General features: G+C 30.4%; 1 protein-coding gene across 2 annotated transcripts in view; it reads left to right on the plus strand.

The window, feature by feature from the left end:
- The window catches only part of LOC130893827 (teneurin-a), a 572,912-nt gene that overhangs the window by 75,365 nt on the left and 476,796 nt on the right, over positions 1 to 20,751 (plus strand). For both annotated transcript variants that reach the window (XM_057800233.1, XM_057800234.1), the window contains exons 3-4: positions 8,852 to 9,061; positions 16,726 to 16,908. In XM_057800233.1, the coding sequence (XP_057656216.1) occupies positions 8,852 to 9,061; positions 16,726 to 16,908 (393 nt within the window). The remainder of the gene's footprint in view (positions 1 to 8,851; positions 9,062 to 16,725; positions 16,909 to 20,751) is intronic.

Here is a 20,751-nt window from a genome sequence, read left to right on the forward strand (position 1 = left end):
TGTGAAGAGGATGGAGCAGAACAGGTGGCTGAAGAAACTATACAGAATAGAAGGAGACGATGAAGACAATCAAGAACCTGAAAGATGGAAGCAACTGCTCTGGAACGGACATGTGATGGGGATGGATCAGAACAGATGGCCTATGAAAGCTTTGATTGAACAAAATATGGAAGATATGGAAGATAAAAATATATATTCGGACGCACGCAAAATAACCTCCAGAACTAACTAGATGTTTGTCATTAAATTATTGTTTCAATTTAATGTAAAAATATAAATTTGTTCTATGCGGTTGTGGGTTGATTGATGATACTTTCAATATGTTGCTAACAAGAATTTTGAAATAAAGATAAAAATATTCTGATTCATTCCGACATAACATAAATACTGTATTCACCTGTCTGTACGATTGTATCATTTAAATCACTTTCATATCCTAACTGTACATTTATTATAGCAATAGCAAAGAGAAAGTAAAAATACTGGAACGAAAGAAAATTCGAAAGAAATGTAACTTTCATTATTACCGGGTAGACTTGTACGAGAAAATCGAACAAGTTGAAGCGAGTCTAGCGTTCTCCCTCGGGCGAACAACTCAAGATTGAATATGAAAATTTAATCAGGTAATTTCATAGGGGATGATGCTTTCGGGCGCTACGAAATTGTATTTGTAGCTGCTCCTTTACTTACTCCTATGCTTCAAAACTCCACCTTTAGAACACGACCTTAGTCGGTTTAAAATGTAATTATCGATAAACTAGCTTATCACCCAATTCATTCTCTACTCCAATCGTGAACCAATTATGGCGGAAAGAAGTTTTATGAAGTAGATGGATTAGCAACTTACAAGCGTTATGAATTTTTAACATGTTGTCGTCGCAGCCAAACTTTTTTCATTATATAATTTATGATAAATATAACTGATAGATGCTAGGAATTGATCATAGCTACGGCTTGGCAACGTGAACTTACAGGCGCGTACAGGTGAAACCTGTATATACCGTATATGGGTGATTCCGTTCTAACTGTGATATTCAATGTCCTGTATTGTTTTTTTGTACTAGTCATTAATTAATAATCAATTAATAAAAATTTTGTGTTAATTGAATAATTCTTAAGATATTCAAACATTATTTTTATACAATATAACTTGCCACTTAAAGAAAACTTATACTACATCACTTGAATGTCAGTACCGTGTCATGTCCATTCCTAGAATTTACCGATAAATTATTAATTTTTTTTGTCGTAACAAATGATTTAAACTAATTACCTTATAAATTCTAATGTTTATGATCAAACTGAGGAAAATCGATGCACTTGTTGTTTAATATCTCAAGTTACCATGTCAGTACCGTGTCATGTCCATTCCTAGAATTTACCGATAAATTATTAATTTTTTTTGTCGTAACAAATGATTTAAACTAATTACCTTATAAATTCTAATGTTTATGATCAAACTGAGGAAAATTGATGCACTTGTTGTTTAATATCTTAAGTTACCATGTCAGTACCGTGTCATGTCCATTCCTAGAATTTACCGATAAATTATTAATTTTTTTTGTCGTAACAAATGATTTAAACTAATTACCTTATAAATTCTAATGTTTATGATCAAACTGAGGAAAATTGATGCACTTGTTGTTTAATATCTTAAGTTACCATGTCAGTACCGTGGATAAATGAGTCAGTACCGTGGAACTCAAAATCCGACATTTGTGTCTTGCTCGTGATACTTTGAAGTTGTAGTAAATTCCTCTTAGAGTTTTATTTTTACAGTAAAATAGATGAATAATATGCATAAAAAAGTTAGAAAAGTTAAATTTTGAAATCTTGAAATTTTGAATACAAAAAATCACAGTTAGAACGGAATCACCCATATACAGGTACGCTAATGGCCGTTGTTGACGGGAGCTCACAACACGTGTTTATTTACATGAGATTACATAATTAGTTACAACTGTCTTTATCATTTATCAATAAATTGTGATTAAATAATTATTCCACTGAAAAATTCGTTCATTATTGACTCATGTCTATCAAGGAGGACACAATATGAATTATGGATCTGTCAAATTTTTGACAACTGACAAAAACTACATAAAACGTTAGAAACAACATATATCGCCCAAAATGCAATGAATCAATAAAAAACTAATTCAAATAATCTTAGTGTAATTAATGCATATCTTTTAGATTTAAAAAATAACAAATTCTATAACAATTCAACGCCATCAACAACCAATGAACCTCACCTAACCTATAAATTTCAACTTCACTTATAACGACTTAACCTATAAATTTTATTGTCATTTATATTCTAACCAATAAATATTCAGAGAAATTTACGATGAGATTAAAATTAACATGAGAGTTGCACAGAAAAATTATACGTATAACAGTCACTGCTACGATCGATTCACAAATAAAACCAAAAAAAACTGATCGATTGATAATTGGTCGGTTATCGACCGGTTAAGGCGGAAGATCAAATTTGATTGAGAAAAAAATCACAATTGAAGCAAATTATAAAAAATACAAAAATTTCGATGGAAAAATGAGGGTTTATAGTAGAGGGGTGAAAAATTCAGAGTGATATAATATTTTTTATGTCAAAAAAATATAAATCCAAATAATAATTAACAAATAAAAAATAGGAGTTGATAGTAGAGGGTTGAAAATTTTGGGTTGTATGCATCATAAATAAAATAAATAAGAACATAAAATTTAGGTATGGACCACCCTTAACATTTAGGGGGATAAAAAATATGTTGTTCGATTCTCAGATCTACCCGATATGCACACAAATTTGATGAGAATCGGTCAAGCCGTTTCGGAGAATTTCAATTACAAACACCGCGACACATTAGATATATTTCAAAAATACCTCGTATTTGGATATGGATTTTTATCAGGAAAGTGATCCAATTGATGAATTCACAAACACGAAAAATATCATTACCTATAAAATTTCGTTTGTACAAATGAAACATAGAAATATCTAACATATATTTTTAGGGTGAATTGATTTCTTCTAACTTTACATATATCATCCACATTCACAACTTCTGAAAGTATTGGGTCCCATATTCCATTTAAGGACGTGATATATCTAATAAATTTACATATAGTATCTGATAGAAACCTATAAAAATCCAAAATCCCTTTTTATACGATGTGTCCCTTTTATAAACATATTTATATTAACTATTTCGCGTAGAAAACTCAGGATTTCAGAAGAAATTTGATAAATTGACCAAGGTGAATGCATGTCGAGAATTTGTTAAAACAACTGAAGCGTTTGGTCACGTAAACTGTGAGTTCTAATGAATTTGGAAAGGTGATAGTTTGCAAAGTTTACAAACTCTTATTTGTAGATAAATTGGTCACTGTTTTGAGCGGTTATTCTTCTCTGTTCACGATTCTACAGCTAATTTGTTGAATAAAATAACATCAGGGTTCAATTAAAAATTATGCTGTAGGTAGAGCATTGAGGAATTGGTGCGAAAGCTGGAAGAAGCTTCAAAATAAAGCTATGTCGTGGAAGAAGAGTCAGAAGAAGAAGATTGTCTAAAGTTGGTCTTAGAAAGTAACGAAGATTTAAAATTGTTAAAACTTTTTCCAAAACAAAAGGAAGACCACAGATAGACCACCAAATAATAATCACAGGAAAAATTGTTAGAGAATTTTCATCAAGCAAGGAAAGAGAACAGAACGAAAAATTAGAATGTCCAAGCTGGACTACACAAACCTTAGGAAGAAAGCCCATCAATTGCTTCAAAACAGAGCTATATTTCTCGAACATAGAGCAAAGGCAGAAAATGTTACAACTATAGTGACAGAAGAGTGTGAATAAGAATTTTCATCAACTGAATTAAGACTAATTACAAATATACCAACGAAAAATTGATCTGAAAGATTGACTTCATAGACCCAAGAACGAGGCCTAGTAGTAGGTTTGAGCTACTAAAAGAAGAGTTAGAAGAATAATGTGATGATAAATATGGTCACATAAGAGATCGGAAGAATTGATATCATCTTTGATATCATTATATACTGATTTGAAATCATATTCTGAATAACGTTTTCCAATAAATCTGTATAAAAAATGAAATTTGATGTAACTTACGAAATTATGGATCTTTTATGATTTGAGATCCGACATAGTATATATTATTGGAAAGAGAAAATACCCATTCGATAGAGAAGTTAGATTTGTCGTATAAAACCTTTTTCTCATCCATCGCTCTCAGTTTTGAAATTTGTAGACCTGTTGGTATTAATACGTTGAAAGGTACATGAATTTTTAAACTGCATGCCGTTAGATAGAGCTTCCTACATTTTACAACACAAGATTTTCTTTTGCTTTCGAACAACCGTTAGAAAATCTGATCTTGGAGGATATAATTTTGTGAAGATGTTGAATAATTGCTGCTCTTATTTTCCCAGACTGAAAAGTTGAAATTGACGTTATTTATTTAAGAAAATTGTCTTAGCAATTTAAACTTTTTTGGTAGTACAGTCCACATTTGATGATGCCATTCAGTTATTCTTGAAATTTAAGCATTACGAGATAGAGTCATCAAAAATTCTGATAAACAATTTCCACCATAAGCACAAAACTTTTCTAAATTTCCAAATTAAAGAACCTTCATCCATACAAATTTCTGTCTTTTTTTTAGTATCCAGTTACGTTTAAAAAATTCTTCTTTTCAAATTAAATGATTGGAGCTTCAGTAGTTTCTTCTTGTAACGTCCAAGGATGGATACTGAACAGGGTATTCAATTACCCTTCGTCTGCTAGTTCTGTAGAAGATTCTTTTCGTGAAGGGTTAGCTTCGGTGGCTCTAAATACTTGTCATTGTAGTTTGCGTGTTTATATTGCTGTCTGGAGTGAAACTTTCTTAACCTTCTTCAAGAAGTGAAGCTTTTATCCGAATGATCCTTCGCCTCATATCCTTCTGTCCTTGATCAACAACTCATCACATGCTTATCACGCAAGGTTTCAAATAATATTCTTATACAGAAACTCAGTCGCAGTTTCAACTGTATCTTCTATTAGCTCCACAAACTACGATGTTCAATACCCTTTTAATAACAAGAATAGTCAAACTCTTCAAAATAGCCATCAACTCTTCATTGTTAATACATCTTTGACCACCAAGCCAATCATTTAAGTCTGGGAACAAAAAAATAATCCAAAGGTGTTAAATCTGGTGAAAAAGGTGCATGAGGAAGCGAATCAAATTTTAATTCATTTTTGGCCAATGCAATAAGGATGTGTGAGCTGTTGCATTTACTTAATGAAACAACATTTTCTTTTTTGTACCATTATGAGCAAAAGATTTCTCATATTCAAAATCTCAGTTAATATTCGATGTACCGCAATTTTTAAATTTCCTACTATGTCTACTAGCCCGTGTACTTTAAGTCGACGATCATCCAGTACCGCTTTGTGTATCTGGAGTCGTCACTCATTTGATCGACCAATGCAATGCAGGTCGTACGGCCTCGTTTGAATTTTTTTGATCAAAATTTTACTGTTGATGTCGAAGGAGCAGTTTACAAATTCACTAAAAACGTTGATGGCTGCCAAACGAATATTAATCAACGTGGCGTCTTCAAACCCGAAACTAATGCTGTATAGAATGTATACTTTCTAATACAGTAGTTTTTTCAAGCAGCAATCGCCATCTTTAGGTCATACCAGGTATTTCTGGGACCATCCAGACAAGATGCTATTCCATTTATTCAGTCACTATGGAGCAATATGAATTACAGTAGTTTGTCTGTGACAGCTAGAAGAATCTTGGTCCAAGAAGATGTTAAGAAGTTGATAGGAAATTAACTATACACGAATAGAATAAAAGAAAAAGTTTGAACATTTAGGTTTAATGATATCAATAGATGGAAAAGGAACGGGAACCAGCGGGAGAACGACTGTTCGATGATAAAAAAAAACACATTTCCTTGAGAAAAAAAGGGATTCAGTTGATGAGAAAGTACTTCAAGGAATAATTAAATGTAATGCAGAAATCGAAGACAATAAGATGAGTAGTAAAACAAAAACTTATAATAATAATGAATAGTACAAAAAGGTTATTGTACACAAGAAAATCAAGAAAATTATTCAAATGTTGAAGCTAATGAGAGAAAAATAAAAAAAATGGAAAGAAATAGATAGGTCAGAAATGATTGGATATTGAGAAATGGGAAATATTTTGATTAGTTTCCTCATTAACTCGATGATTTTCTGGAACAAATCTTTGGAAAACATGAAGAATATTCATGCGGTTATATTCAATGAACACGCTTAAGGATATAACGCAGAATGTACGGCATTAATATTCATTTCTTCTTCATTATTTCGTGTATAAAAATTAAGATGGATAGATAATTATTTCGAACTGTCTAATGAGAAACAATTACCTGTGGCAATATGGAAAACAGCATCAGTCATTTGAATAAAATGAAATCGTATACTTTGAAAACAATAAGAGAATAATAAATATCATAATAAAAATAAACCGCATATTGGAATTTAAAAAGGAATAAAATCTCATTATTATACTGAAATTTATTTAATGAAAAAGTTATTTGGAAAAATAAGCCGAATTGTAAATGTGAATAGAAAAAAATTGATATGTCAGGTTTCTTTGTGGCATCAAAGCATATACTTTCTTAGAAAGTACAAACATCAGCTGCATTGAGAGAAATTATTGCTCAATATAAGGAAAATATTTATGATTTTCATAAACATTTAGCTCCAGGAAAGTTTTCAACAATAATCTTGAGGTCCGTTTCTCTTGATTGCGCTTTATCATTAAGAAAATTTCCTGATGAAACCTCTCGCCACTCAAAACACCCCAATTAGCCGAAAAGAAATCTAGCTGAGAGTCCAGCATATGTAGTGACATTTTCTTGAAAGTTTTGAAGCCTTTCTAGAAATGGTTCAGGAGTTCTCTAAAGTTCTAGTGACATTTTAGGTCTCTTTAAGATATTTGAATCCGTTTTTGAAAGCTTTGAAGCTTTTTTAATTAATTCTTATCATTTTTTACAATCTTGGTGATGTTCTATGTCTTTTTGGATATTATGAGCCTTTGCTTCAAAGTTTTGAAGCCTGTCTAAAAGAGTTTAAGAGTTTCTTTATAGTTCAAGTGACATTTTCCTGAAAGTTTTGAAGCCTTTCTAGAAATGGTTCAGGAGTTCTCTAAAGTTCTAGTGATATTTTAGGTCTCATTCAGATATTTGAATCCGTTTTTGAAAGCTTTGAAGCTTTTTTAATTAATTCTTATCATTTTTTACAATCTTGGTGATGTTCTATGTTTTTTTGGAAAATATGAGCCTTTGCTAAAAGTTTTGAAGCCTTTCTAAAAGAGTTTAAGAGTTTCTTTATAGTTCAAGCGACATTTTCTTAAAAGTTTTGAAGCTTTTCTAGATATGGTTCAGGAGTTCTCTAAAGTTTTAGTTACATTATAGGTCTCTTTAAGATATTTGAATCCGTTTTCGGAAACTTTGAAGCTTTTTTAAACAATTCTAATTATTTTTTATCAAAAATTATGTGATCGTGGTACATCATTTTTAGCATTTCTATGGCCTGGAGTGAGGTTCTACATGACAGCAATTGTTTTGAAATTATTTGCTTCTCGAACAGACCCTGGTAGTTGTATTTTTTCTTCTTGCAAACGTTACGAACAAAACCAAATTTTCATCATTTGCTACCATCTTTTGTATAATAATATAAACGTCTATCCTCTTCTAGTTCAGTATCTACTTCTGCTTTGGCATCACTTTATTAGGTCCCTCCACTACCAATGTCTGAATTCTATAAGATCTGAGTGCGATACGGAACTATCTGAATCTTCAGCTCCTTCTTTCTTTCCTTTCATATGGATCCATTTTAATTAACACTAACATAAAACGTGAAAAAGTTTAGTCAATTATATTTCTATGTGAAAACCGACAGAGATCTGGATCAGGTTTACCATAAATGATCCATATCATGATTACCTTGTATGTTTCTGATCAGGATTACTTCAAATTGTTTCAAATACTTTCTGGTCAGGCTCTTTCAACGTGGTATTGATCAGATTATCCTTGTATGCATGGAGTCCGTATCTAGTTTGTATGGGGGGTTAAAACAAGCAGATTGATCATGGATATTCATCAGGTTAACCATAGATATTCGATGCAGGACAGTCTGAAGAACCTTGAATAGGATTATATTGATGTTATCCTAGCGTGAACCTTGTCAGGATAGGCCTAATAAGGTTAACCTTGAATTAGGTCCTCATGATGTTTCAAGATAATGAAGAATCGGGTACATGGTGTTGCGTGAGTTAATCCAGAGTGCAAAAACCTATGTAACTAAAAAATTCATGATTTTTTCTCTGTACAATCTTAGCTGTAATGGTAGGAACGTATATAGGAGATGAATATTTCTTTATCATCAACGGAAATGTTTATATACAACGTTATACAGTGTTGAGAGTAATGCTGGACTATTACGTTCAAAATTTTAATCAACAAGTTTTCAAATTATGATATTTACTAAAAAAAAAATGAAAATATCTACCCTCTTCTTGAAATTTTGTAATGAAAATATTAGAAAAGGTGAAATCCTTGGATTGAAATCATACTTAAGTCTCCTTTCTTTGGTAGTGCATCTTACAGCTAAAGTGATCTAAACTTTTCCGTTTCCATCTATTTTTCATTTGGAAAAATTATAAAAACTCCATTTCCAGTATAAATTTATATTTTTTAAAACGTGACTACCCTGTAGTCGAAGGAAAAGCCCACGATTCGCTTCCTATGACCTCTCAACCAACTCCATTTTTATGTGTCGTTTCAGGTATAGAAAGGTCGTACAGATCGGACGATACAGAAGACGCCGCGACAACTGATAATCCGACAACCCCTTTCCCGACACCCCCTCCGACGTTAGCGTCACCCAGATCGCCCATTCCTCTTCATCGGCAGGCTTCACCTTTCCCTTTGGAGAACACCAACTCAAGAAGGATGCATTATCAGACACCGCAAGATAGACTGAGGGGAAATAACGGTAAGTGAAACGTTATTAATACACAGAATACGACGATCTATTGGAGATAAAGAATCCGGAGTTAAGATAAAAAGGGAAGCAATGCCACATACGGGGTGACATATATAAACTCTTTTATAGAAAAAAATAATTTTTAATAGTTTTAATAGTTTTTTAATGAGCAATCTAAGAAAGTGCCTTTACTATTCACTATAGAAATCTATATAAAGTTCGATAAGACCCAAAAGTCGTTAATTTATGGCTATTTATTGGGAGGGCATTGTGCAGGGCTGAACTATTATATTAAAATTACTGGTAATTTTCTTTATCGTTTAAAAAGAGATTTGAATTTTATAGAATTTATTTGATTTAAATAGAGGTTATATTTACTTTATATTGTTGTATTAGTGTTAGTCTTGAAATAACATACAGTGTATTGATACTTGTTACGTAAGATTTTAAATAGGCAAATAAAAACAAATATCTATAATATAATCAATACACTTCTGCATGTGTTTGAACAAATTGTTGAAGCATTTTTTCCATTCCGATTGAGGCACCTCCAAAATATGTGATTTTAACGCATCAACCGCTTCTTCAGGAGAAGGCAAACCGATCATTAGATGCTAAACAAGGACTGTACGTCAGATGAATCATCATTTCGATGTATTGACAGTTTAAAGAACGTTTTTGTTCGAACTGGTGTGCGAGAGCTCGCATTGTTAATCTCTACAATGATTCGTCTTCGGCGATAGTTTTCACAATAGCGGTAGCTAAATGTCCAATTATTTCGAAAAAATAGGCGACCATTTGCTTCGAAGTACTTTGTTGGATTTGGTATGTCTTGAAAGATCCGTTGCGGTAAATAAAGTTTTAGAGACATTATAAGTCTCTTTTAGAAATTTCCAAAGCTTTGAAGTTTTTTTAAGCAATTCTAATAATTTTTTACAATCTTGGTGATGGTGATGTATATGTCTTTTTGGAAAATTAGAACTTTTCCTTAAAGCTTTTGAAGCCTTTCTAAAAATGTTTAAGGGTTTCTTTATAGTTCTAGTGACATTATAAGTCTCTTAGAAATTTCGAAAGCTTTGAGGTTTTTTTAATCAATTCTAATAATTTTTCACAATCTTGGTGATGTCTATATCTTTTTGGGAAATTTGAGCTTTTCCTTAAAACTTTTGAAGCCTTTCTAAAAATGTTTAAGAGTTTTTTCATAGTTCTAGTGATATTATAAGTCTCTTTTAGAAATTTCGAAAGCTTTGAAGTTTTTTAAAGCAATTCTAATAATTTTTCAAAATCTTGGTGATGTCTATATCTTTTTGGGAAATAAGAGCTTTTCCTTAAAGCTTTTAAAGCCTTTCTAAAAATATTTAAGATTTTCTTTATAGTTCTAGTGATATTATAAGTCTCTTTTAGAAATTTCGAAAGCTTCGAAGTTTTTTTAAGCAATTCTAATAATTTTTCAAAATCTTGGTGATGTCTATATCTTTTTGGGAAATTTGAGCTTTTCCTTAAAACTTTTGAAGCCTTTCTAAAAATGTTTAAGATTTTCTTTATAGTTCTAGTGACATTATAAGTCTCTTTTAGAAATTTCGAAAACTTTGAAGTTTTTTTAAGCAATTCTTATAATTTTTCAAAATCTTGGTGATGTCTATATCTTTTTGGGAAATTTGAGCTTTTCCTTAAAAGTTTTGAAGCCTTTCTAGAAATGTTTAAGAGTTTCTTTATAGTTCTATTGACATTATAAGTCTCTTTTAGAAATTTCGAAAGCTTTGAAGTTTTTTTAAGCAATTCTAATAGTTTTTTACAATCTTGGAGATGTTCTATGTCTTTTTGGGAAATTTGAGCTTTTCCTTAAAGCTTTTGAAGCCTTTCTAGAAATGTTTAAGAGTTTCTTTATAGTTCTATTGACATTATAAGTCTCTTTTAGAAATTTCGAAAGCTTTGAAGTTTTTTTAAGGAATTCTAATAATTTTTCAAAATCTTGGTGATGTCTATATCTTTTTGTGAAATTTGAGCTTTTCCTTAAAACTTTTGAAGCCTTTCTAAAAATGTTTAAGATTTTCTTTATAGTTCTAGTGACATTATAAGTCTCTTTTAGAAATTTCGAAAACTTTGAAGTTTTTTTAAGCAATTCTTATAATTTTTCAAAATCTTGGTGATGTCTATATCTTTTTGGGAAATTTGAGCTTTTCCTTAAAAGTTTTGAAGCCTTTCTAGAAATGTTTAAGAGTTTCTTTATAGTTCTATTGACATTATAAGTCTCTTTTAGAAATTTCGAAAGCTTTGAAGTTTTTTTAAGCAATTCTAATAGTTTTTTACAATCTTGGAGATGTTCTATGTCTTTTTGGGAAATTTGAGCTTTTCCTTAAAGCTTTTGAAGCCTTTCTAGAAATGTTTAAGAGTTTCTTTATAGTTCTATTGACATTATAAGTCTCTTTTAGAAATTTCGAAAGCTTTGAAGTTTTTTTAAGGAATTCTAATAATTTTTCAAAATCTTGGTGATGTCTATATCTTTTTGTGAAATTTGAGCTTTTCCTTAAAACTTTTGAAGCCTTTCTAAAAATGTTTAAGATTTTCTTTATAGTTCTAGTGACATTATAAGTCTCTTTTAGAAATTTCGAAAACTTTGAAGTTTTTTTAAGCAATTCTTATAATTTTTCAAAATCTTGGTGATGTCTATATCTTTTTGGGAAATTTGAGCTTTTCCTTAAAAGTTTTGAAGCCTTTCTAGAAATGTTTAAGAGTTTCTTTATAGTTCTATTGACATTATAAGTCTCTTTTAGAAATTTCGAAAGCTTTGAAGTTTTTTTAAGCAATTCTAATAGTTTTTTACAATCTTGGAGATGTTCTATGTCTTTTTGGGAAATTTGAGCTTTTCCTTAAAGCCTTTGAAGCCTTTCTAGAAATGTTTAAGAGTTTCTTTATAGTTCTATTGACATTATAAGTCTCTTTTAGAAATTTCGAAAGCTTTGAAGTTTTTTTGAGCGATTCTAATAATTTTTTAAAATCTTGGAGATGTTCTATGTCTTTTTGGGAAATTTGAGCTTTTCCTTAAAGCCTTTGAAGCCTTTCTAGAAATGTTTAAGAGTTTCTTTATAGTTCTATTGACATTATAAGTCTCTTTTAGAAATTTCGAAAGCTTTGAAGTTTTTTTAAGCAATTCTAATAGTTTTTTACAATCTTGGAGATGTTCTATGTCTTTTTGGGAAATTTGAGCTTTTCCTTAAAGCCTTTGAAGCCTTTCTAGAAATGTTTAAGAGTTTCTTTATAGTTCTATTGACATTATAAGTCTCTTTTAGAAATTTCGAAAGCTTTGAAGTTTTTTTAAGGAATTCTAATAATTTTTCAAAATCTTGGTGATGTCTATATCTTTTTGTGAAATTTGAGCTTTTCCTTAAAACTTTTGAAGCCTTTCTAAAAATGTTTAAGATTTTCTTTATAGTTCTAGTGACATTATAAGTCTCTTTTAGAAATTTCGAAAACTTTGAAGTTTTTTTAAGCAATTCTTATAATTTTTCAAAATCTTGGTGATGTCTATATCTTTTTGGGAAATTTGAGCTTTTCCTTAAAAGTTTTGAAGCCTTTCTAGAAATGTTTAAGAGTTTCTTTATAGTTCTATTGACATTATAAGTCTCTTTTAGAAATTTCGAAAGCTTTGAAGTTTTTTTAAGCAATTCTAATAGTTTTTTACAATCTTGGAGATGTTCTATGTCTTTTTGGGAAATTTGAGCTTTTCCTTAAAGCTTTTGAAGCCTTTCTAGAAATGTTTAAGAGTTTCTTTATAGTTCTATTGACATTATAAGTCTCTTTTAGAAATTTCGAAAGCTTTGAAGTTTTTTTAAGGAATTCTAATAATTTTTCAAAATCTTGGTGATGTCTATATCTTTTTGTGAAATTTGAGCTTTTCCTTAAAACTTTTGAAGCCTTTCTAAAAATGTTTAAGATTTTCTTTATAGTTCTAATGACATTATAAGTCTCTTTTAGAAATTTCGAAAACTTTGAAGTTTTTTTAAGCAATTCTTATAATTTTTCAAAATCTTGGTGATGTCTATATCTTTTTGGGAAATTTGAGCTTTTCCTTAAAAGTTTTGAAGCCTTTCTAGAAATGTTTAAGAGTTTCTTTATAGTTCTATTGACATTATAAGTCTCTTTTAGAAATTTCGAAAGCTTTGAAGTTTTTTTAAGCAATTCTAATAGTTTTTTACAATCTTGGAGATGTTCTATGTCTTTTTGGGAAATTTGAGCTTTTCCTTAAAAGTTTTGAAGCCTTTCTAGAAATGTTTAAGAGTTTCTTTATAGTTCTATTGACATTATAAGTCTCTTTTAAAAATTTCGAAAGCTTTGAAGTTTTTTTAAGCAATTCTAATAGTTTTTTACAATCTTGGAGATGTTCTATGTCTTTTTGGGAAATTTGAGCTTTTCCTTAAAAGTTTTGAAGCCTTTCTAGAAATGTTTAAGAGTTTCTTTATAGTTCTATTGACATTATAAGTCTCTTTTAGAAATTTCGAAAGCTTTGAAGTTTTTTTAAGCAATTCTAATAGTTTTTTACAATCTTGGAGATGTTCTATGTCTTTTTGGGAAATTTGAGCTTTTCCTTAAAGCTTTTGAAGCCTTTCTAGAAATGTTTAAGAGTTTCTTTATAGTTCTATTGACATTATAAGTCTCTTTTAGAAATTTCGAAAGCTTTGAAGTTTTTTTAAGGAATTCTAATAATTTTTCAAAATCTTGGTGATGTCTATATCTTTTTGTGAAATTTGAGCTTTTCCTTAAAACTTTTGAAGCCTTTCTAAAAATGTTTAAGGGTTTCTTTATAGTTCTAGTGACATTATAAGTCTCTTTTAGAAATTTCGAAAGCTTTGAAGTTTTTTTAATCAATTCTAATAATTTTTCACAATCTTGGTGATGTCTATATCTTTTTGGGAAATTTGAGCTTTTCTTTAAAGCTTTTGAAGCCTTTCTAGAAATGTTTAAGAGTTTCTTTATAGTTCTATTGACATTATAAGTCTCTTTTAGAAATTTTGAAAGCTTTGAAGTTTTTTTAAGCAATTCTAATAATTTTTCAAAATCTTGGTGATGTCTATATCTTTTTGGGAAATAAGAGCTTTTCCTTAAAGCTTTTGAAGCCTTTCTAAAAATGTTTAAGATTTTCTTTATAGTTCTAGTGACATTATAAGTCTCTTTTAGAAATTTCGAAAACTTTGAAGTTTTTTTAAGCAATTCTTATAATTTTTCAAAATCTTGGTGATGTCTATATCTTTTTGGGAAATTTGAGCTTTTCCTTAAAAGTTTTGAAGCCTTTCTAGAAATGTTTAAGAGTTTCTTTATAGTTCTATTGACATTATAAGTCTCTTTTAGAAATTTCGAAAGCTTTGAAGTTTTTTTAAGCAATTCTAATAGTTTTTTACAATCTTGGAGATGTTCTATGTCTTTTTGGGAAATTTGAGCTTTTCCTTAAAGCTTTTGAAGCCTTTCTAGAAATGTTTAAGAGTTTCTTTATAGTTCTATTGACATTATAAGTCTCTTTTAGAAATTTCGAAAGCTTTGAAGTTTTTTTAAGGAATTCTAATAATTTTTCAAAATCTTGGTGATGTCTATATCTTTTTGTGAAATTTGAGCTTTTCCTTAAAACTTTTGAAGCCTTTCTAAAAATGTTTAAGGGTTTCTTTATAGTTCTAGTGACATTATAAGTCTCTTTTAGAAATTTCGAAAGCTTTGAAGTTTTTTTAATCAATTCTAATAATTTTTCACAATCTTGGTGATGTCTATATCTTTTTGGGAAATTTGAGCTTTTCTTTAAAGCTTTTGAAGCCTTTCTAGAAATGTTTAAGAGTTTCTTTATAGTTCTATTGACATTATAAGTCTCTTTTAGAAATTTTGAAAGCTTTGAAGTTTTTTTAAGCAATTCTAATAATTTTTCAAAATCTTGGTGATGTCTATATCTTTTTGGGAAATAAGAGCTTTTCCTTAAAGCTTTTGAAGCCTTTCTAAAAATGTTTAAGATTTTCTTTATAGTTCTAGTGACATTATAAGTCTCTTTTAGAAATTTCGAAAGCTTTGAAGTTTTTTTAAGCAATTCTAATAGTTTTTTACAATCTTGGAGATGTTCTATGTCTTTTTGGGAAATTTGAGCTTTTCCTTAAAGCCTTTGAAGCCTTTCTAGAAATGTTTAAGAGTTTCTTTATAGTTCTATTGACATTATAAGTCTCTTTTAGAAATTTCGAAAGCTTTGAAGTTTTTTTGAGCGATTCTAATAATTTTTTAAAATCTTGGAGATGTTCTATGTCTTTTTGGGAAATTTGAGCTTTTCCTTAAAGCCTTTGAAGCCTTTCTAGAAATGTTTAAGAGTTTCTTTATAGTTCTATTGACATTATAAGTCTCTTTTAGAAATTTCGAAAGCTTTGAAGTTTTTTTAAGCAATTCTAATAGTTTTTTACAATATTGGAGATGTTCTATGTCTTTTTGGGAAATTTGAGCTTTTCCTTAGAACTTTTGAAGCCTTTCTAAAAATGTTAAAGATTTTCTTTATAGTTCTAGTGACATTATAAGTCTCTTTTAGAAATTTCGAAAGCTTTGAAGTTTTTTTGAGTGATTCTAATAATTTTTTAAAATTTTGGTGATGTCTATATCTTTTTGGGAAATTTTTGAAAGTTTTGGGATCTTTGTGCGAGAGCTCGTATTGTCGTAGTCGAGAATGATTCGTCTTCTGCGATTAGGTTCCACGATTTTTTACGGCAAACAAATGCCAATGTACTATTCAGAAATCACAATTCCACGTTGCTCTTATAAAATGGTAGCGAAATGTCCAATTATTCCGAAAAAACAGGCGAAAATTTGCTTCGAAGTGCTTTATTGCATTTGGTTCTTGAAAGATCCGTTGCGGCAAATGAAGTCTTCTTGAAAGGAATCAATACACCATGGTCTTTTGGTGTTATTTTAGAAGCTTTATACAATTTTCCAAATTTTTATATCGCATATAATTGAGTAGTCATAGACTGACATAGAACAAATCTTGTACTTCTTTTTCCTAGGCATTTTATTTCACTAGTTCACCGTTTTGGTCCTCCATATTTCTCTTTCATTCCCATCTTGAAATCGGTCGTCTTTTAAGTCCCTAAAGGTTCCCTTCCTCATTTTTCATGGCCACCTGTATTCTAATTTCAAAGCTCTCCTTAATGAGAATTAAGTATTTTGTCGGTTCTTGTAATTTGTAGGCACCTTCTCCTATAATCCAATTCGACCAAACATAACCGAATGGTTATGAAATATTTTGGATGACAAGCTGTTAATTAAAAAATTATCTGCATGTTATGCTGATCAAAGTTCCAAAAGAAAACGCGATTTTATGCGGAATTGAAGGCAAAACGACTGCATTTGTGAAAAAGAGATTTCCTTTTACACCACAAAAGAGCCTGCGCATTAATCCGTTATTATTGCAGAAAAATCAGCTGAAAATGGTTCAATGTAAAGTAATATCAGACAAATGAAGAGGTGACTGCAAAGATCTGATAAAACTTCCAAAAGGATATTTTTTGGAAACTCCGAATGAAACTATTCAAGAATATTATCAAAGACTACAATGTTTGTAGTATTAGATTCATAAGCCTAAACGGCTTCAATCTAATCACTGGTCTTCTGAACACATTCTGAGGTTATTCGTTGAGTGTTTTTTTTTCATATTTCAGGTGATATGATCTATGCTCAAAGTAATAAAATGAGCAGCTCTGTACTGGGGGTATCAGGAGGAAACATAACATCCAGTAGTAGTGGAACTTCTTGTAACAGTTGTAGTGATAACGTGATGGTTTCGAACGGTGACATCCCCTATCACGAGAACAACCAACAACAAAGGATGTCTTTGAATAATGGTAAGAATTTGTTCAAGTTTCATAATTGGTAATATTAACTATTAAATTTAAGTATATTGCATATGAGATGCAGGTTAACCAAGTATCGTGGTGCTTATAAATTCATGTTAAATTATGATAAATCTTATACAAAATTTTATCACTATTACCAGTAGGTGGAAATGTTTATTTGATATGAAGATTCTTATTGATAATTCAAATGATCACCAGAAGTTTTCTGGTTAATTCTTAATTATATTTATCTGGTCGTCAGCAAATGATTTCAATAGAAAGAAAGTTGGATTTGAAAAAATCTAATAAATAAATGAGAAATTAATCGAATTTGTCGGTTTGAGTTATGGAAAATATTTAATAAGGTCACTTTATAGCTTCTCCAATTTCAGTACAGGTGAATACTGATATGTTGTCGACTCTTTGAAAATTATCTTAAGTAGAGAGAAAGGAAAATTGTTTATTGTAAAAAAATTGTTACAATTTGTAGACAAAAGCTTGTGAAAACTAAAAAACAACCATAAAAATAACTAAATAGAGATACAATAAATAAACAATAAAATTTCAATATACAGAAGAAACCTGCAATGAGTAACAAAATTATATCAAATATTATTATTAGAATAGTCGTTTATAGAGTAGAAGGAATTTCAATTGGCAAGTGATTGTTCATTTTTTGCATTGTAAAATACTGAGCCCTCAACTAATTTTGAACGTAGAGTAGGTAGGTAAAGGTTGTGATCCGCGTTCTTAAGATGATAACCGTGCTTACGAATTAGACAAACGGATTTAAAGATTAATAAGGAAGGAAGAGTCAGAATTTTTAAATTTTCAATGAGCCCTGCTCCGAGTCCGAGTGAATATCTAACAGCTCTCCTTTGTAGTTTGAATATTCGCTCAAATTGAGTCGCACCACACGTACCCCAGAAGGAAAGGGCATATAGTAGATTCGACTCAAGGTGGTGGATAATTTTAGTTCTTTGGAAACTGAACTGAGTGCAAAATGGGAGGGTATATAAAGCTTCCAATAGATGGTGGTTAGTTTGAGTTAATAGTTTGTCTTAGACACGTTTTTGTGTCGACTCTGTTAACCATTTTCATATAAAGTAGTTTTGGTGTGAGCCAGATTACTGTTCATTACAAATCAGGTACAACAATTTGTGATTCATATACTTTTTTAGCAAATAGATACGAGGAAAGCTAGCAGATTTTTACTAGTTTTATTTTGAATACAGTCACGTTATATTCCAAATTAGAAAAAAATAATGGAAAATAATGTTGTTATGTCATGTAGATGATGGAAAATCAGTGACAGAGAATAAGGATTATATACATTGCCTACTACATAGGATAAAGACAAACGTAATAAATATAATATTACCATTATAACTAAGAATATTCAAAAAATGATCGTAAAGAGTGTACAGAAGAGCAGAAATATTAACGAGTACGACTGGACTGATGAAAATGCTAAGAAAAATTAAGGAGGCGTGTCTCTGCGATAGAATGACCAGTCAGGAATTACGGATGGAGCTAAGATGAGTTAGAGAAAATTGAAGAGGCTGGAGAGATCATATTGAAAGAATATCAGAAGATAGATGGGAGGAATGGGAAAAAATCAAACGCATGGAGACCACTAGATGGATTAACAAAAATTTGGTATGAAAACTGGAGGCCAGCATCTTAAGAAGAACTCAGTATGAGGTTTAAAATTTGGAATTAAACAGGACATCGTTTTATTAGAGGAAAAAAAGAACAAAAGGATGCAAAATATACAACTTTATATAAATTTTAAAAATAATTTTTTTTCACAAACCCAATTATATCAACTGGTCTATTATGGGGAAATGGAAATGATCATTTCCATTCTCTCGATTACTATTTTCGAACGATTTTATGCAATTCAATTAGCAAATGTTATTAATTCAATTTTGAGCATATTAACAAAAATACAGTGTTCATTAAAATATGCATAAATGAAATCTAATCTGGATAAATTTGCATATTTTATGAGTTATATGAATTTTATGTAAATGCCATAGTTTACTATATTTCTAAATTTGCTTCAGTGTACGCGTTAATGTAGCAGTTAATACAAAAAAAATTCTAATTTGATCAATTTGATATTTCATATAATTTTACTCAGAGGAACTAGAAAGAAATATTTCTTGAGAGAAAATCATTGTACGTTATTCAGAATGAAATGTATAATATATTTTACTGAGAATTGTGATAGTGACAATAATATTTGTACTATTTTGGGCAGTAATTACTGATAGGTCGTTTTGCTTCATTAAATTTGAGATAAATAAGTCCAGTTGGAAGTTGAAGTTGACGGGGTAACGTATGGAGCTTCTACAGCATTTTTTTATTCTGATTTTTGATATTTAAATTGTGTCGATAAAGGCTGCAATAAATTTCCAATTTCTATGAATTCTTAGAGTTAAAACATCTGCCCATGCATTAGTTGAGATACTTTGAGAATCAATTGCCTGTATATAATTTCGGATTCGATAATCCCGAAAATTTCAGCTACATCTTTTGTTGTAGCGCCACATATATTTTTCCCAAGGGTTCTTATGGTACAATTGCTGAAAAAATCTGAAATTAAAGCTGAAAATACAATATTCCATGAGATTTATCAAGCTTACCTTTACCAAATACTCATCAGTCATCATACAGTCTCCTCTCTGTTCAATTTGGCTTTTGTAGATTTGAATCAGCTCTGGAACATTTTATTTCTTTTAGTACCTCATCTTTAGCTCTCTTTATTATTTCATTCTGATCTTTCAAGCTGTTTATTCTTTATTTCTTCATGTAACCTTCTCAAAGAGCTTCTTTTTCCTCCTGGTTCCTATTGGACGAGTTGTCTATCTATGTTATCTTGTATAATTTTTTCGCTGATCCTCTACATTGTAATCTCGCTATCCTGGGTTTCTCCGGTTTTATATACAAGCAATCCTTCACTTTCACCACTCTTTTCAACTGTACGAAGATGGTTCCAGATAACATGACACAACAAAGAAATTTGAGAGTAAAGAATATTTATTTCAGCTTCTCGAAATAGCCACTAACTGCCGACATCACCTCTTCATTACTGGAAAATCTTTGACTACCGAGCCATTTTGTCCAATTTGAGAACAGAAAATAGGTTGCATGAGGTGATAATTCAAACTTTAATTTATCAATTTTGGCCAATGCAATAACGGCACCCATTTTGCGCGTCTGTATAGATTGTGTACTTTTTAATAGAGTGGTTGTTTCAATCAGCTAACGCCATCTCTAGGTCAGACCTGGTACTTCTGGAACCATCCTGGTATGTTATGATTATCTTTTTATTGTCCAAATTCTCTTCTATTTATAGAGTTAATCAAAGATATTGCCTTCATCCCAGAAGCACAGATTAATTGGTTATACTTGTATTATTGTGTATGTATGTCACCTTTCTGCGAAATTAGAGTAATCAGAGTTTATGGAAAACTGTACAAAGTTAGTTATTAACATCTTTGGAACAATCAAAGATTCACAGTCATTTAAGAAATAAACTAGAATAGATGGTAAATGATTACCGTAATGGGATTAACCAATAACATTTAAAGTATGGTAATGAATGTCGACTTCTAATTAACTTAGATCTAGATAGGTGGCGGCAGTAGTACAAGTATCTCGCATCTACTAACGAGATTACGTCGTTATCTCGAGGTATCCACCCGCATGCAATAGGGAATTCAACTGAAAATGACAGAGTTTTCTCATTACTCTTTTTAATTTCTCTTTTGTATTTGACGTGACGAAATAGAATTAAAAAGAATTCGCCCAACTTGGAATTGAATCAATGTCGTGATTCGTTTG

Source organism: Diorhabda carinulata, chromosome 5 (assembly GCF_026250575.1).
Source record: "Diorhabda carinulata isolate Delta chromosome 5, icDioCari1.1, whole genome shotgun sequence".
Lineage (NCBI taxonomy): Eukaryota > Metazoa > Arthropoda > Insecta > Coleoptera > Chrysomelidae > Diorhabda > Diorhabda carinulata.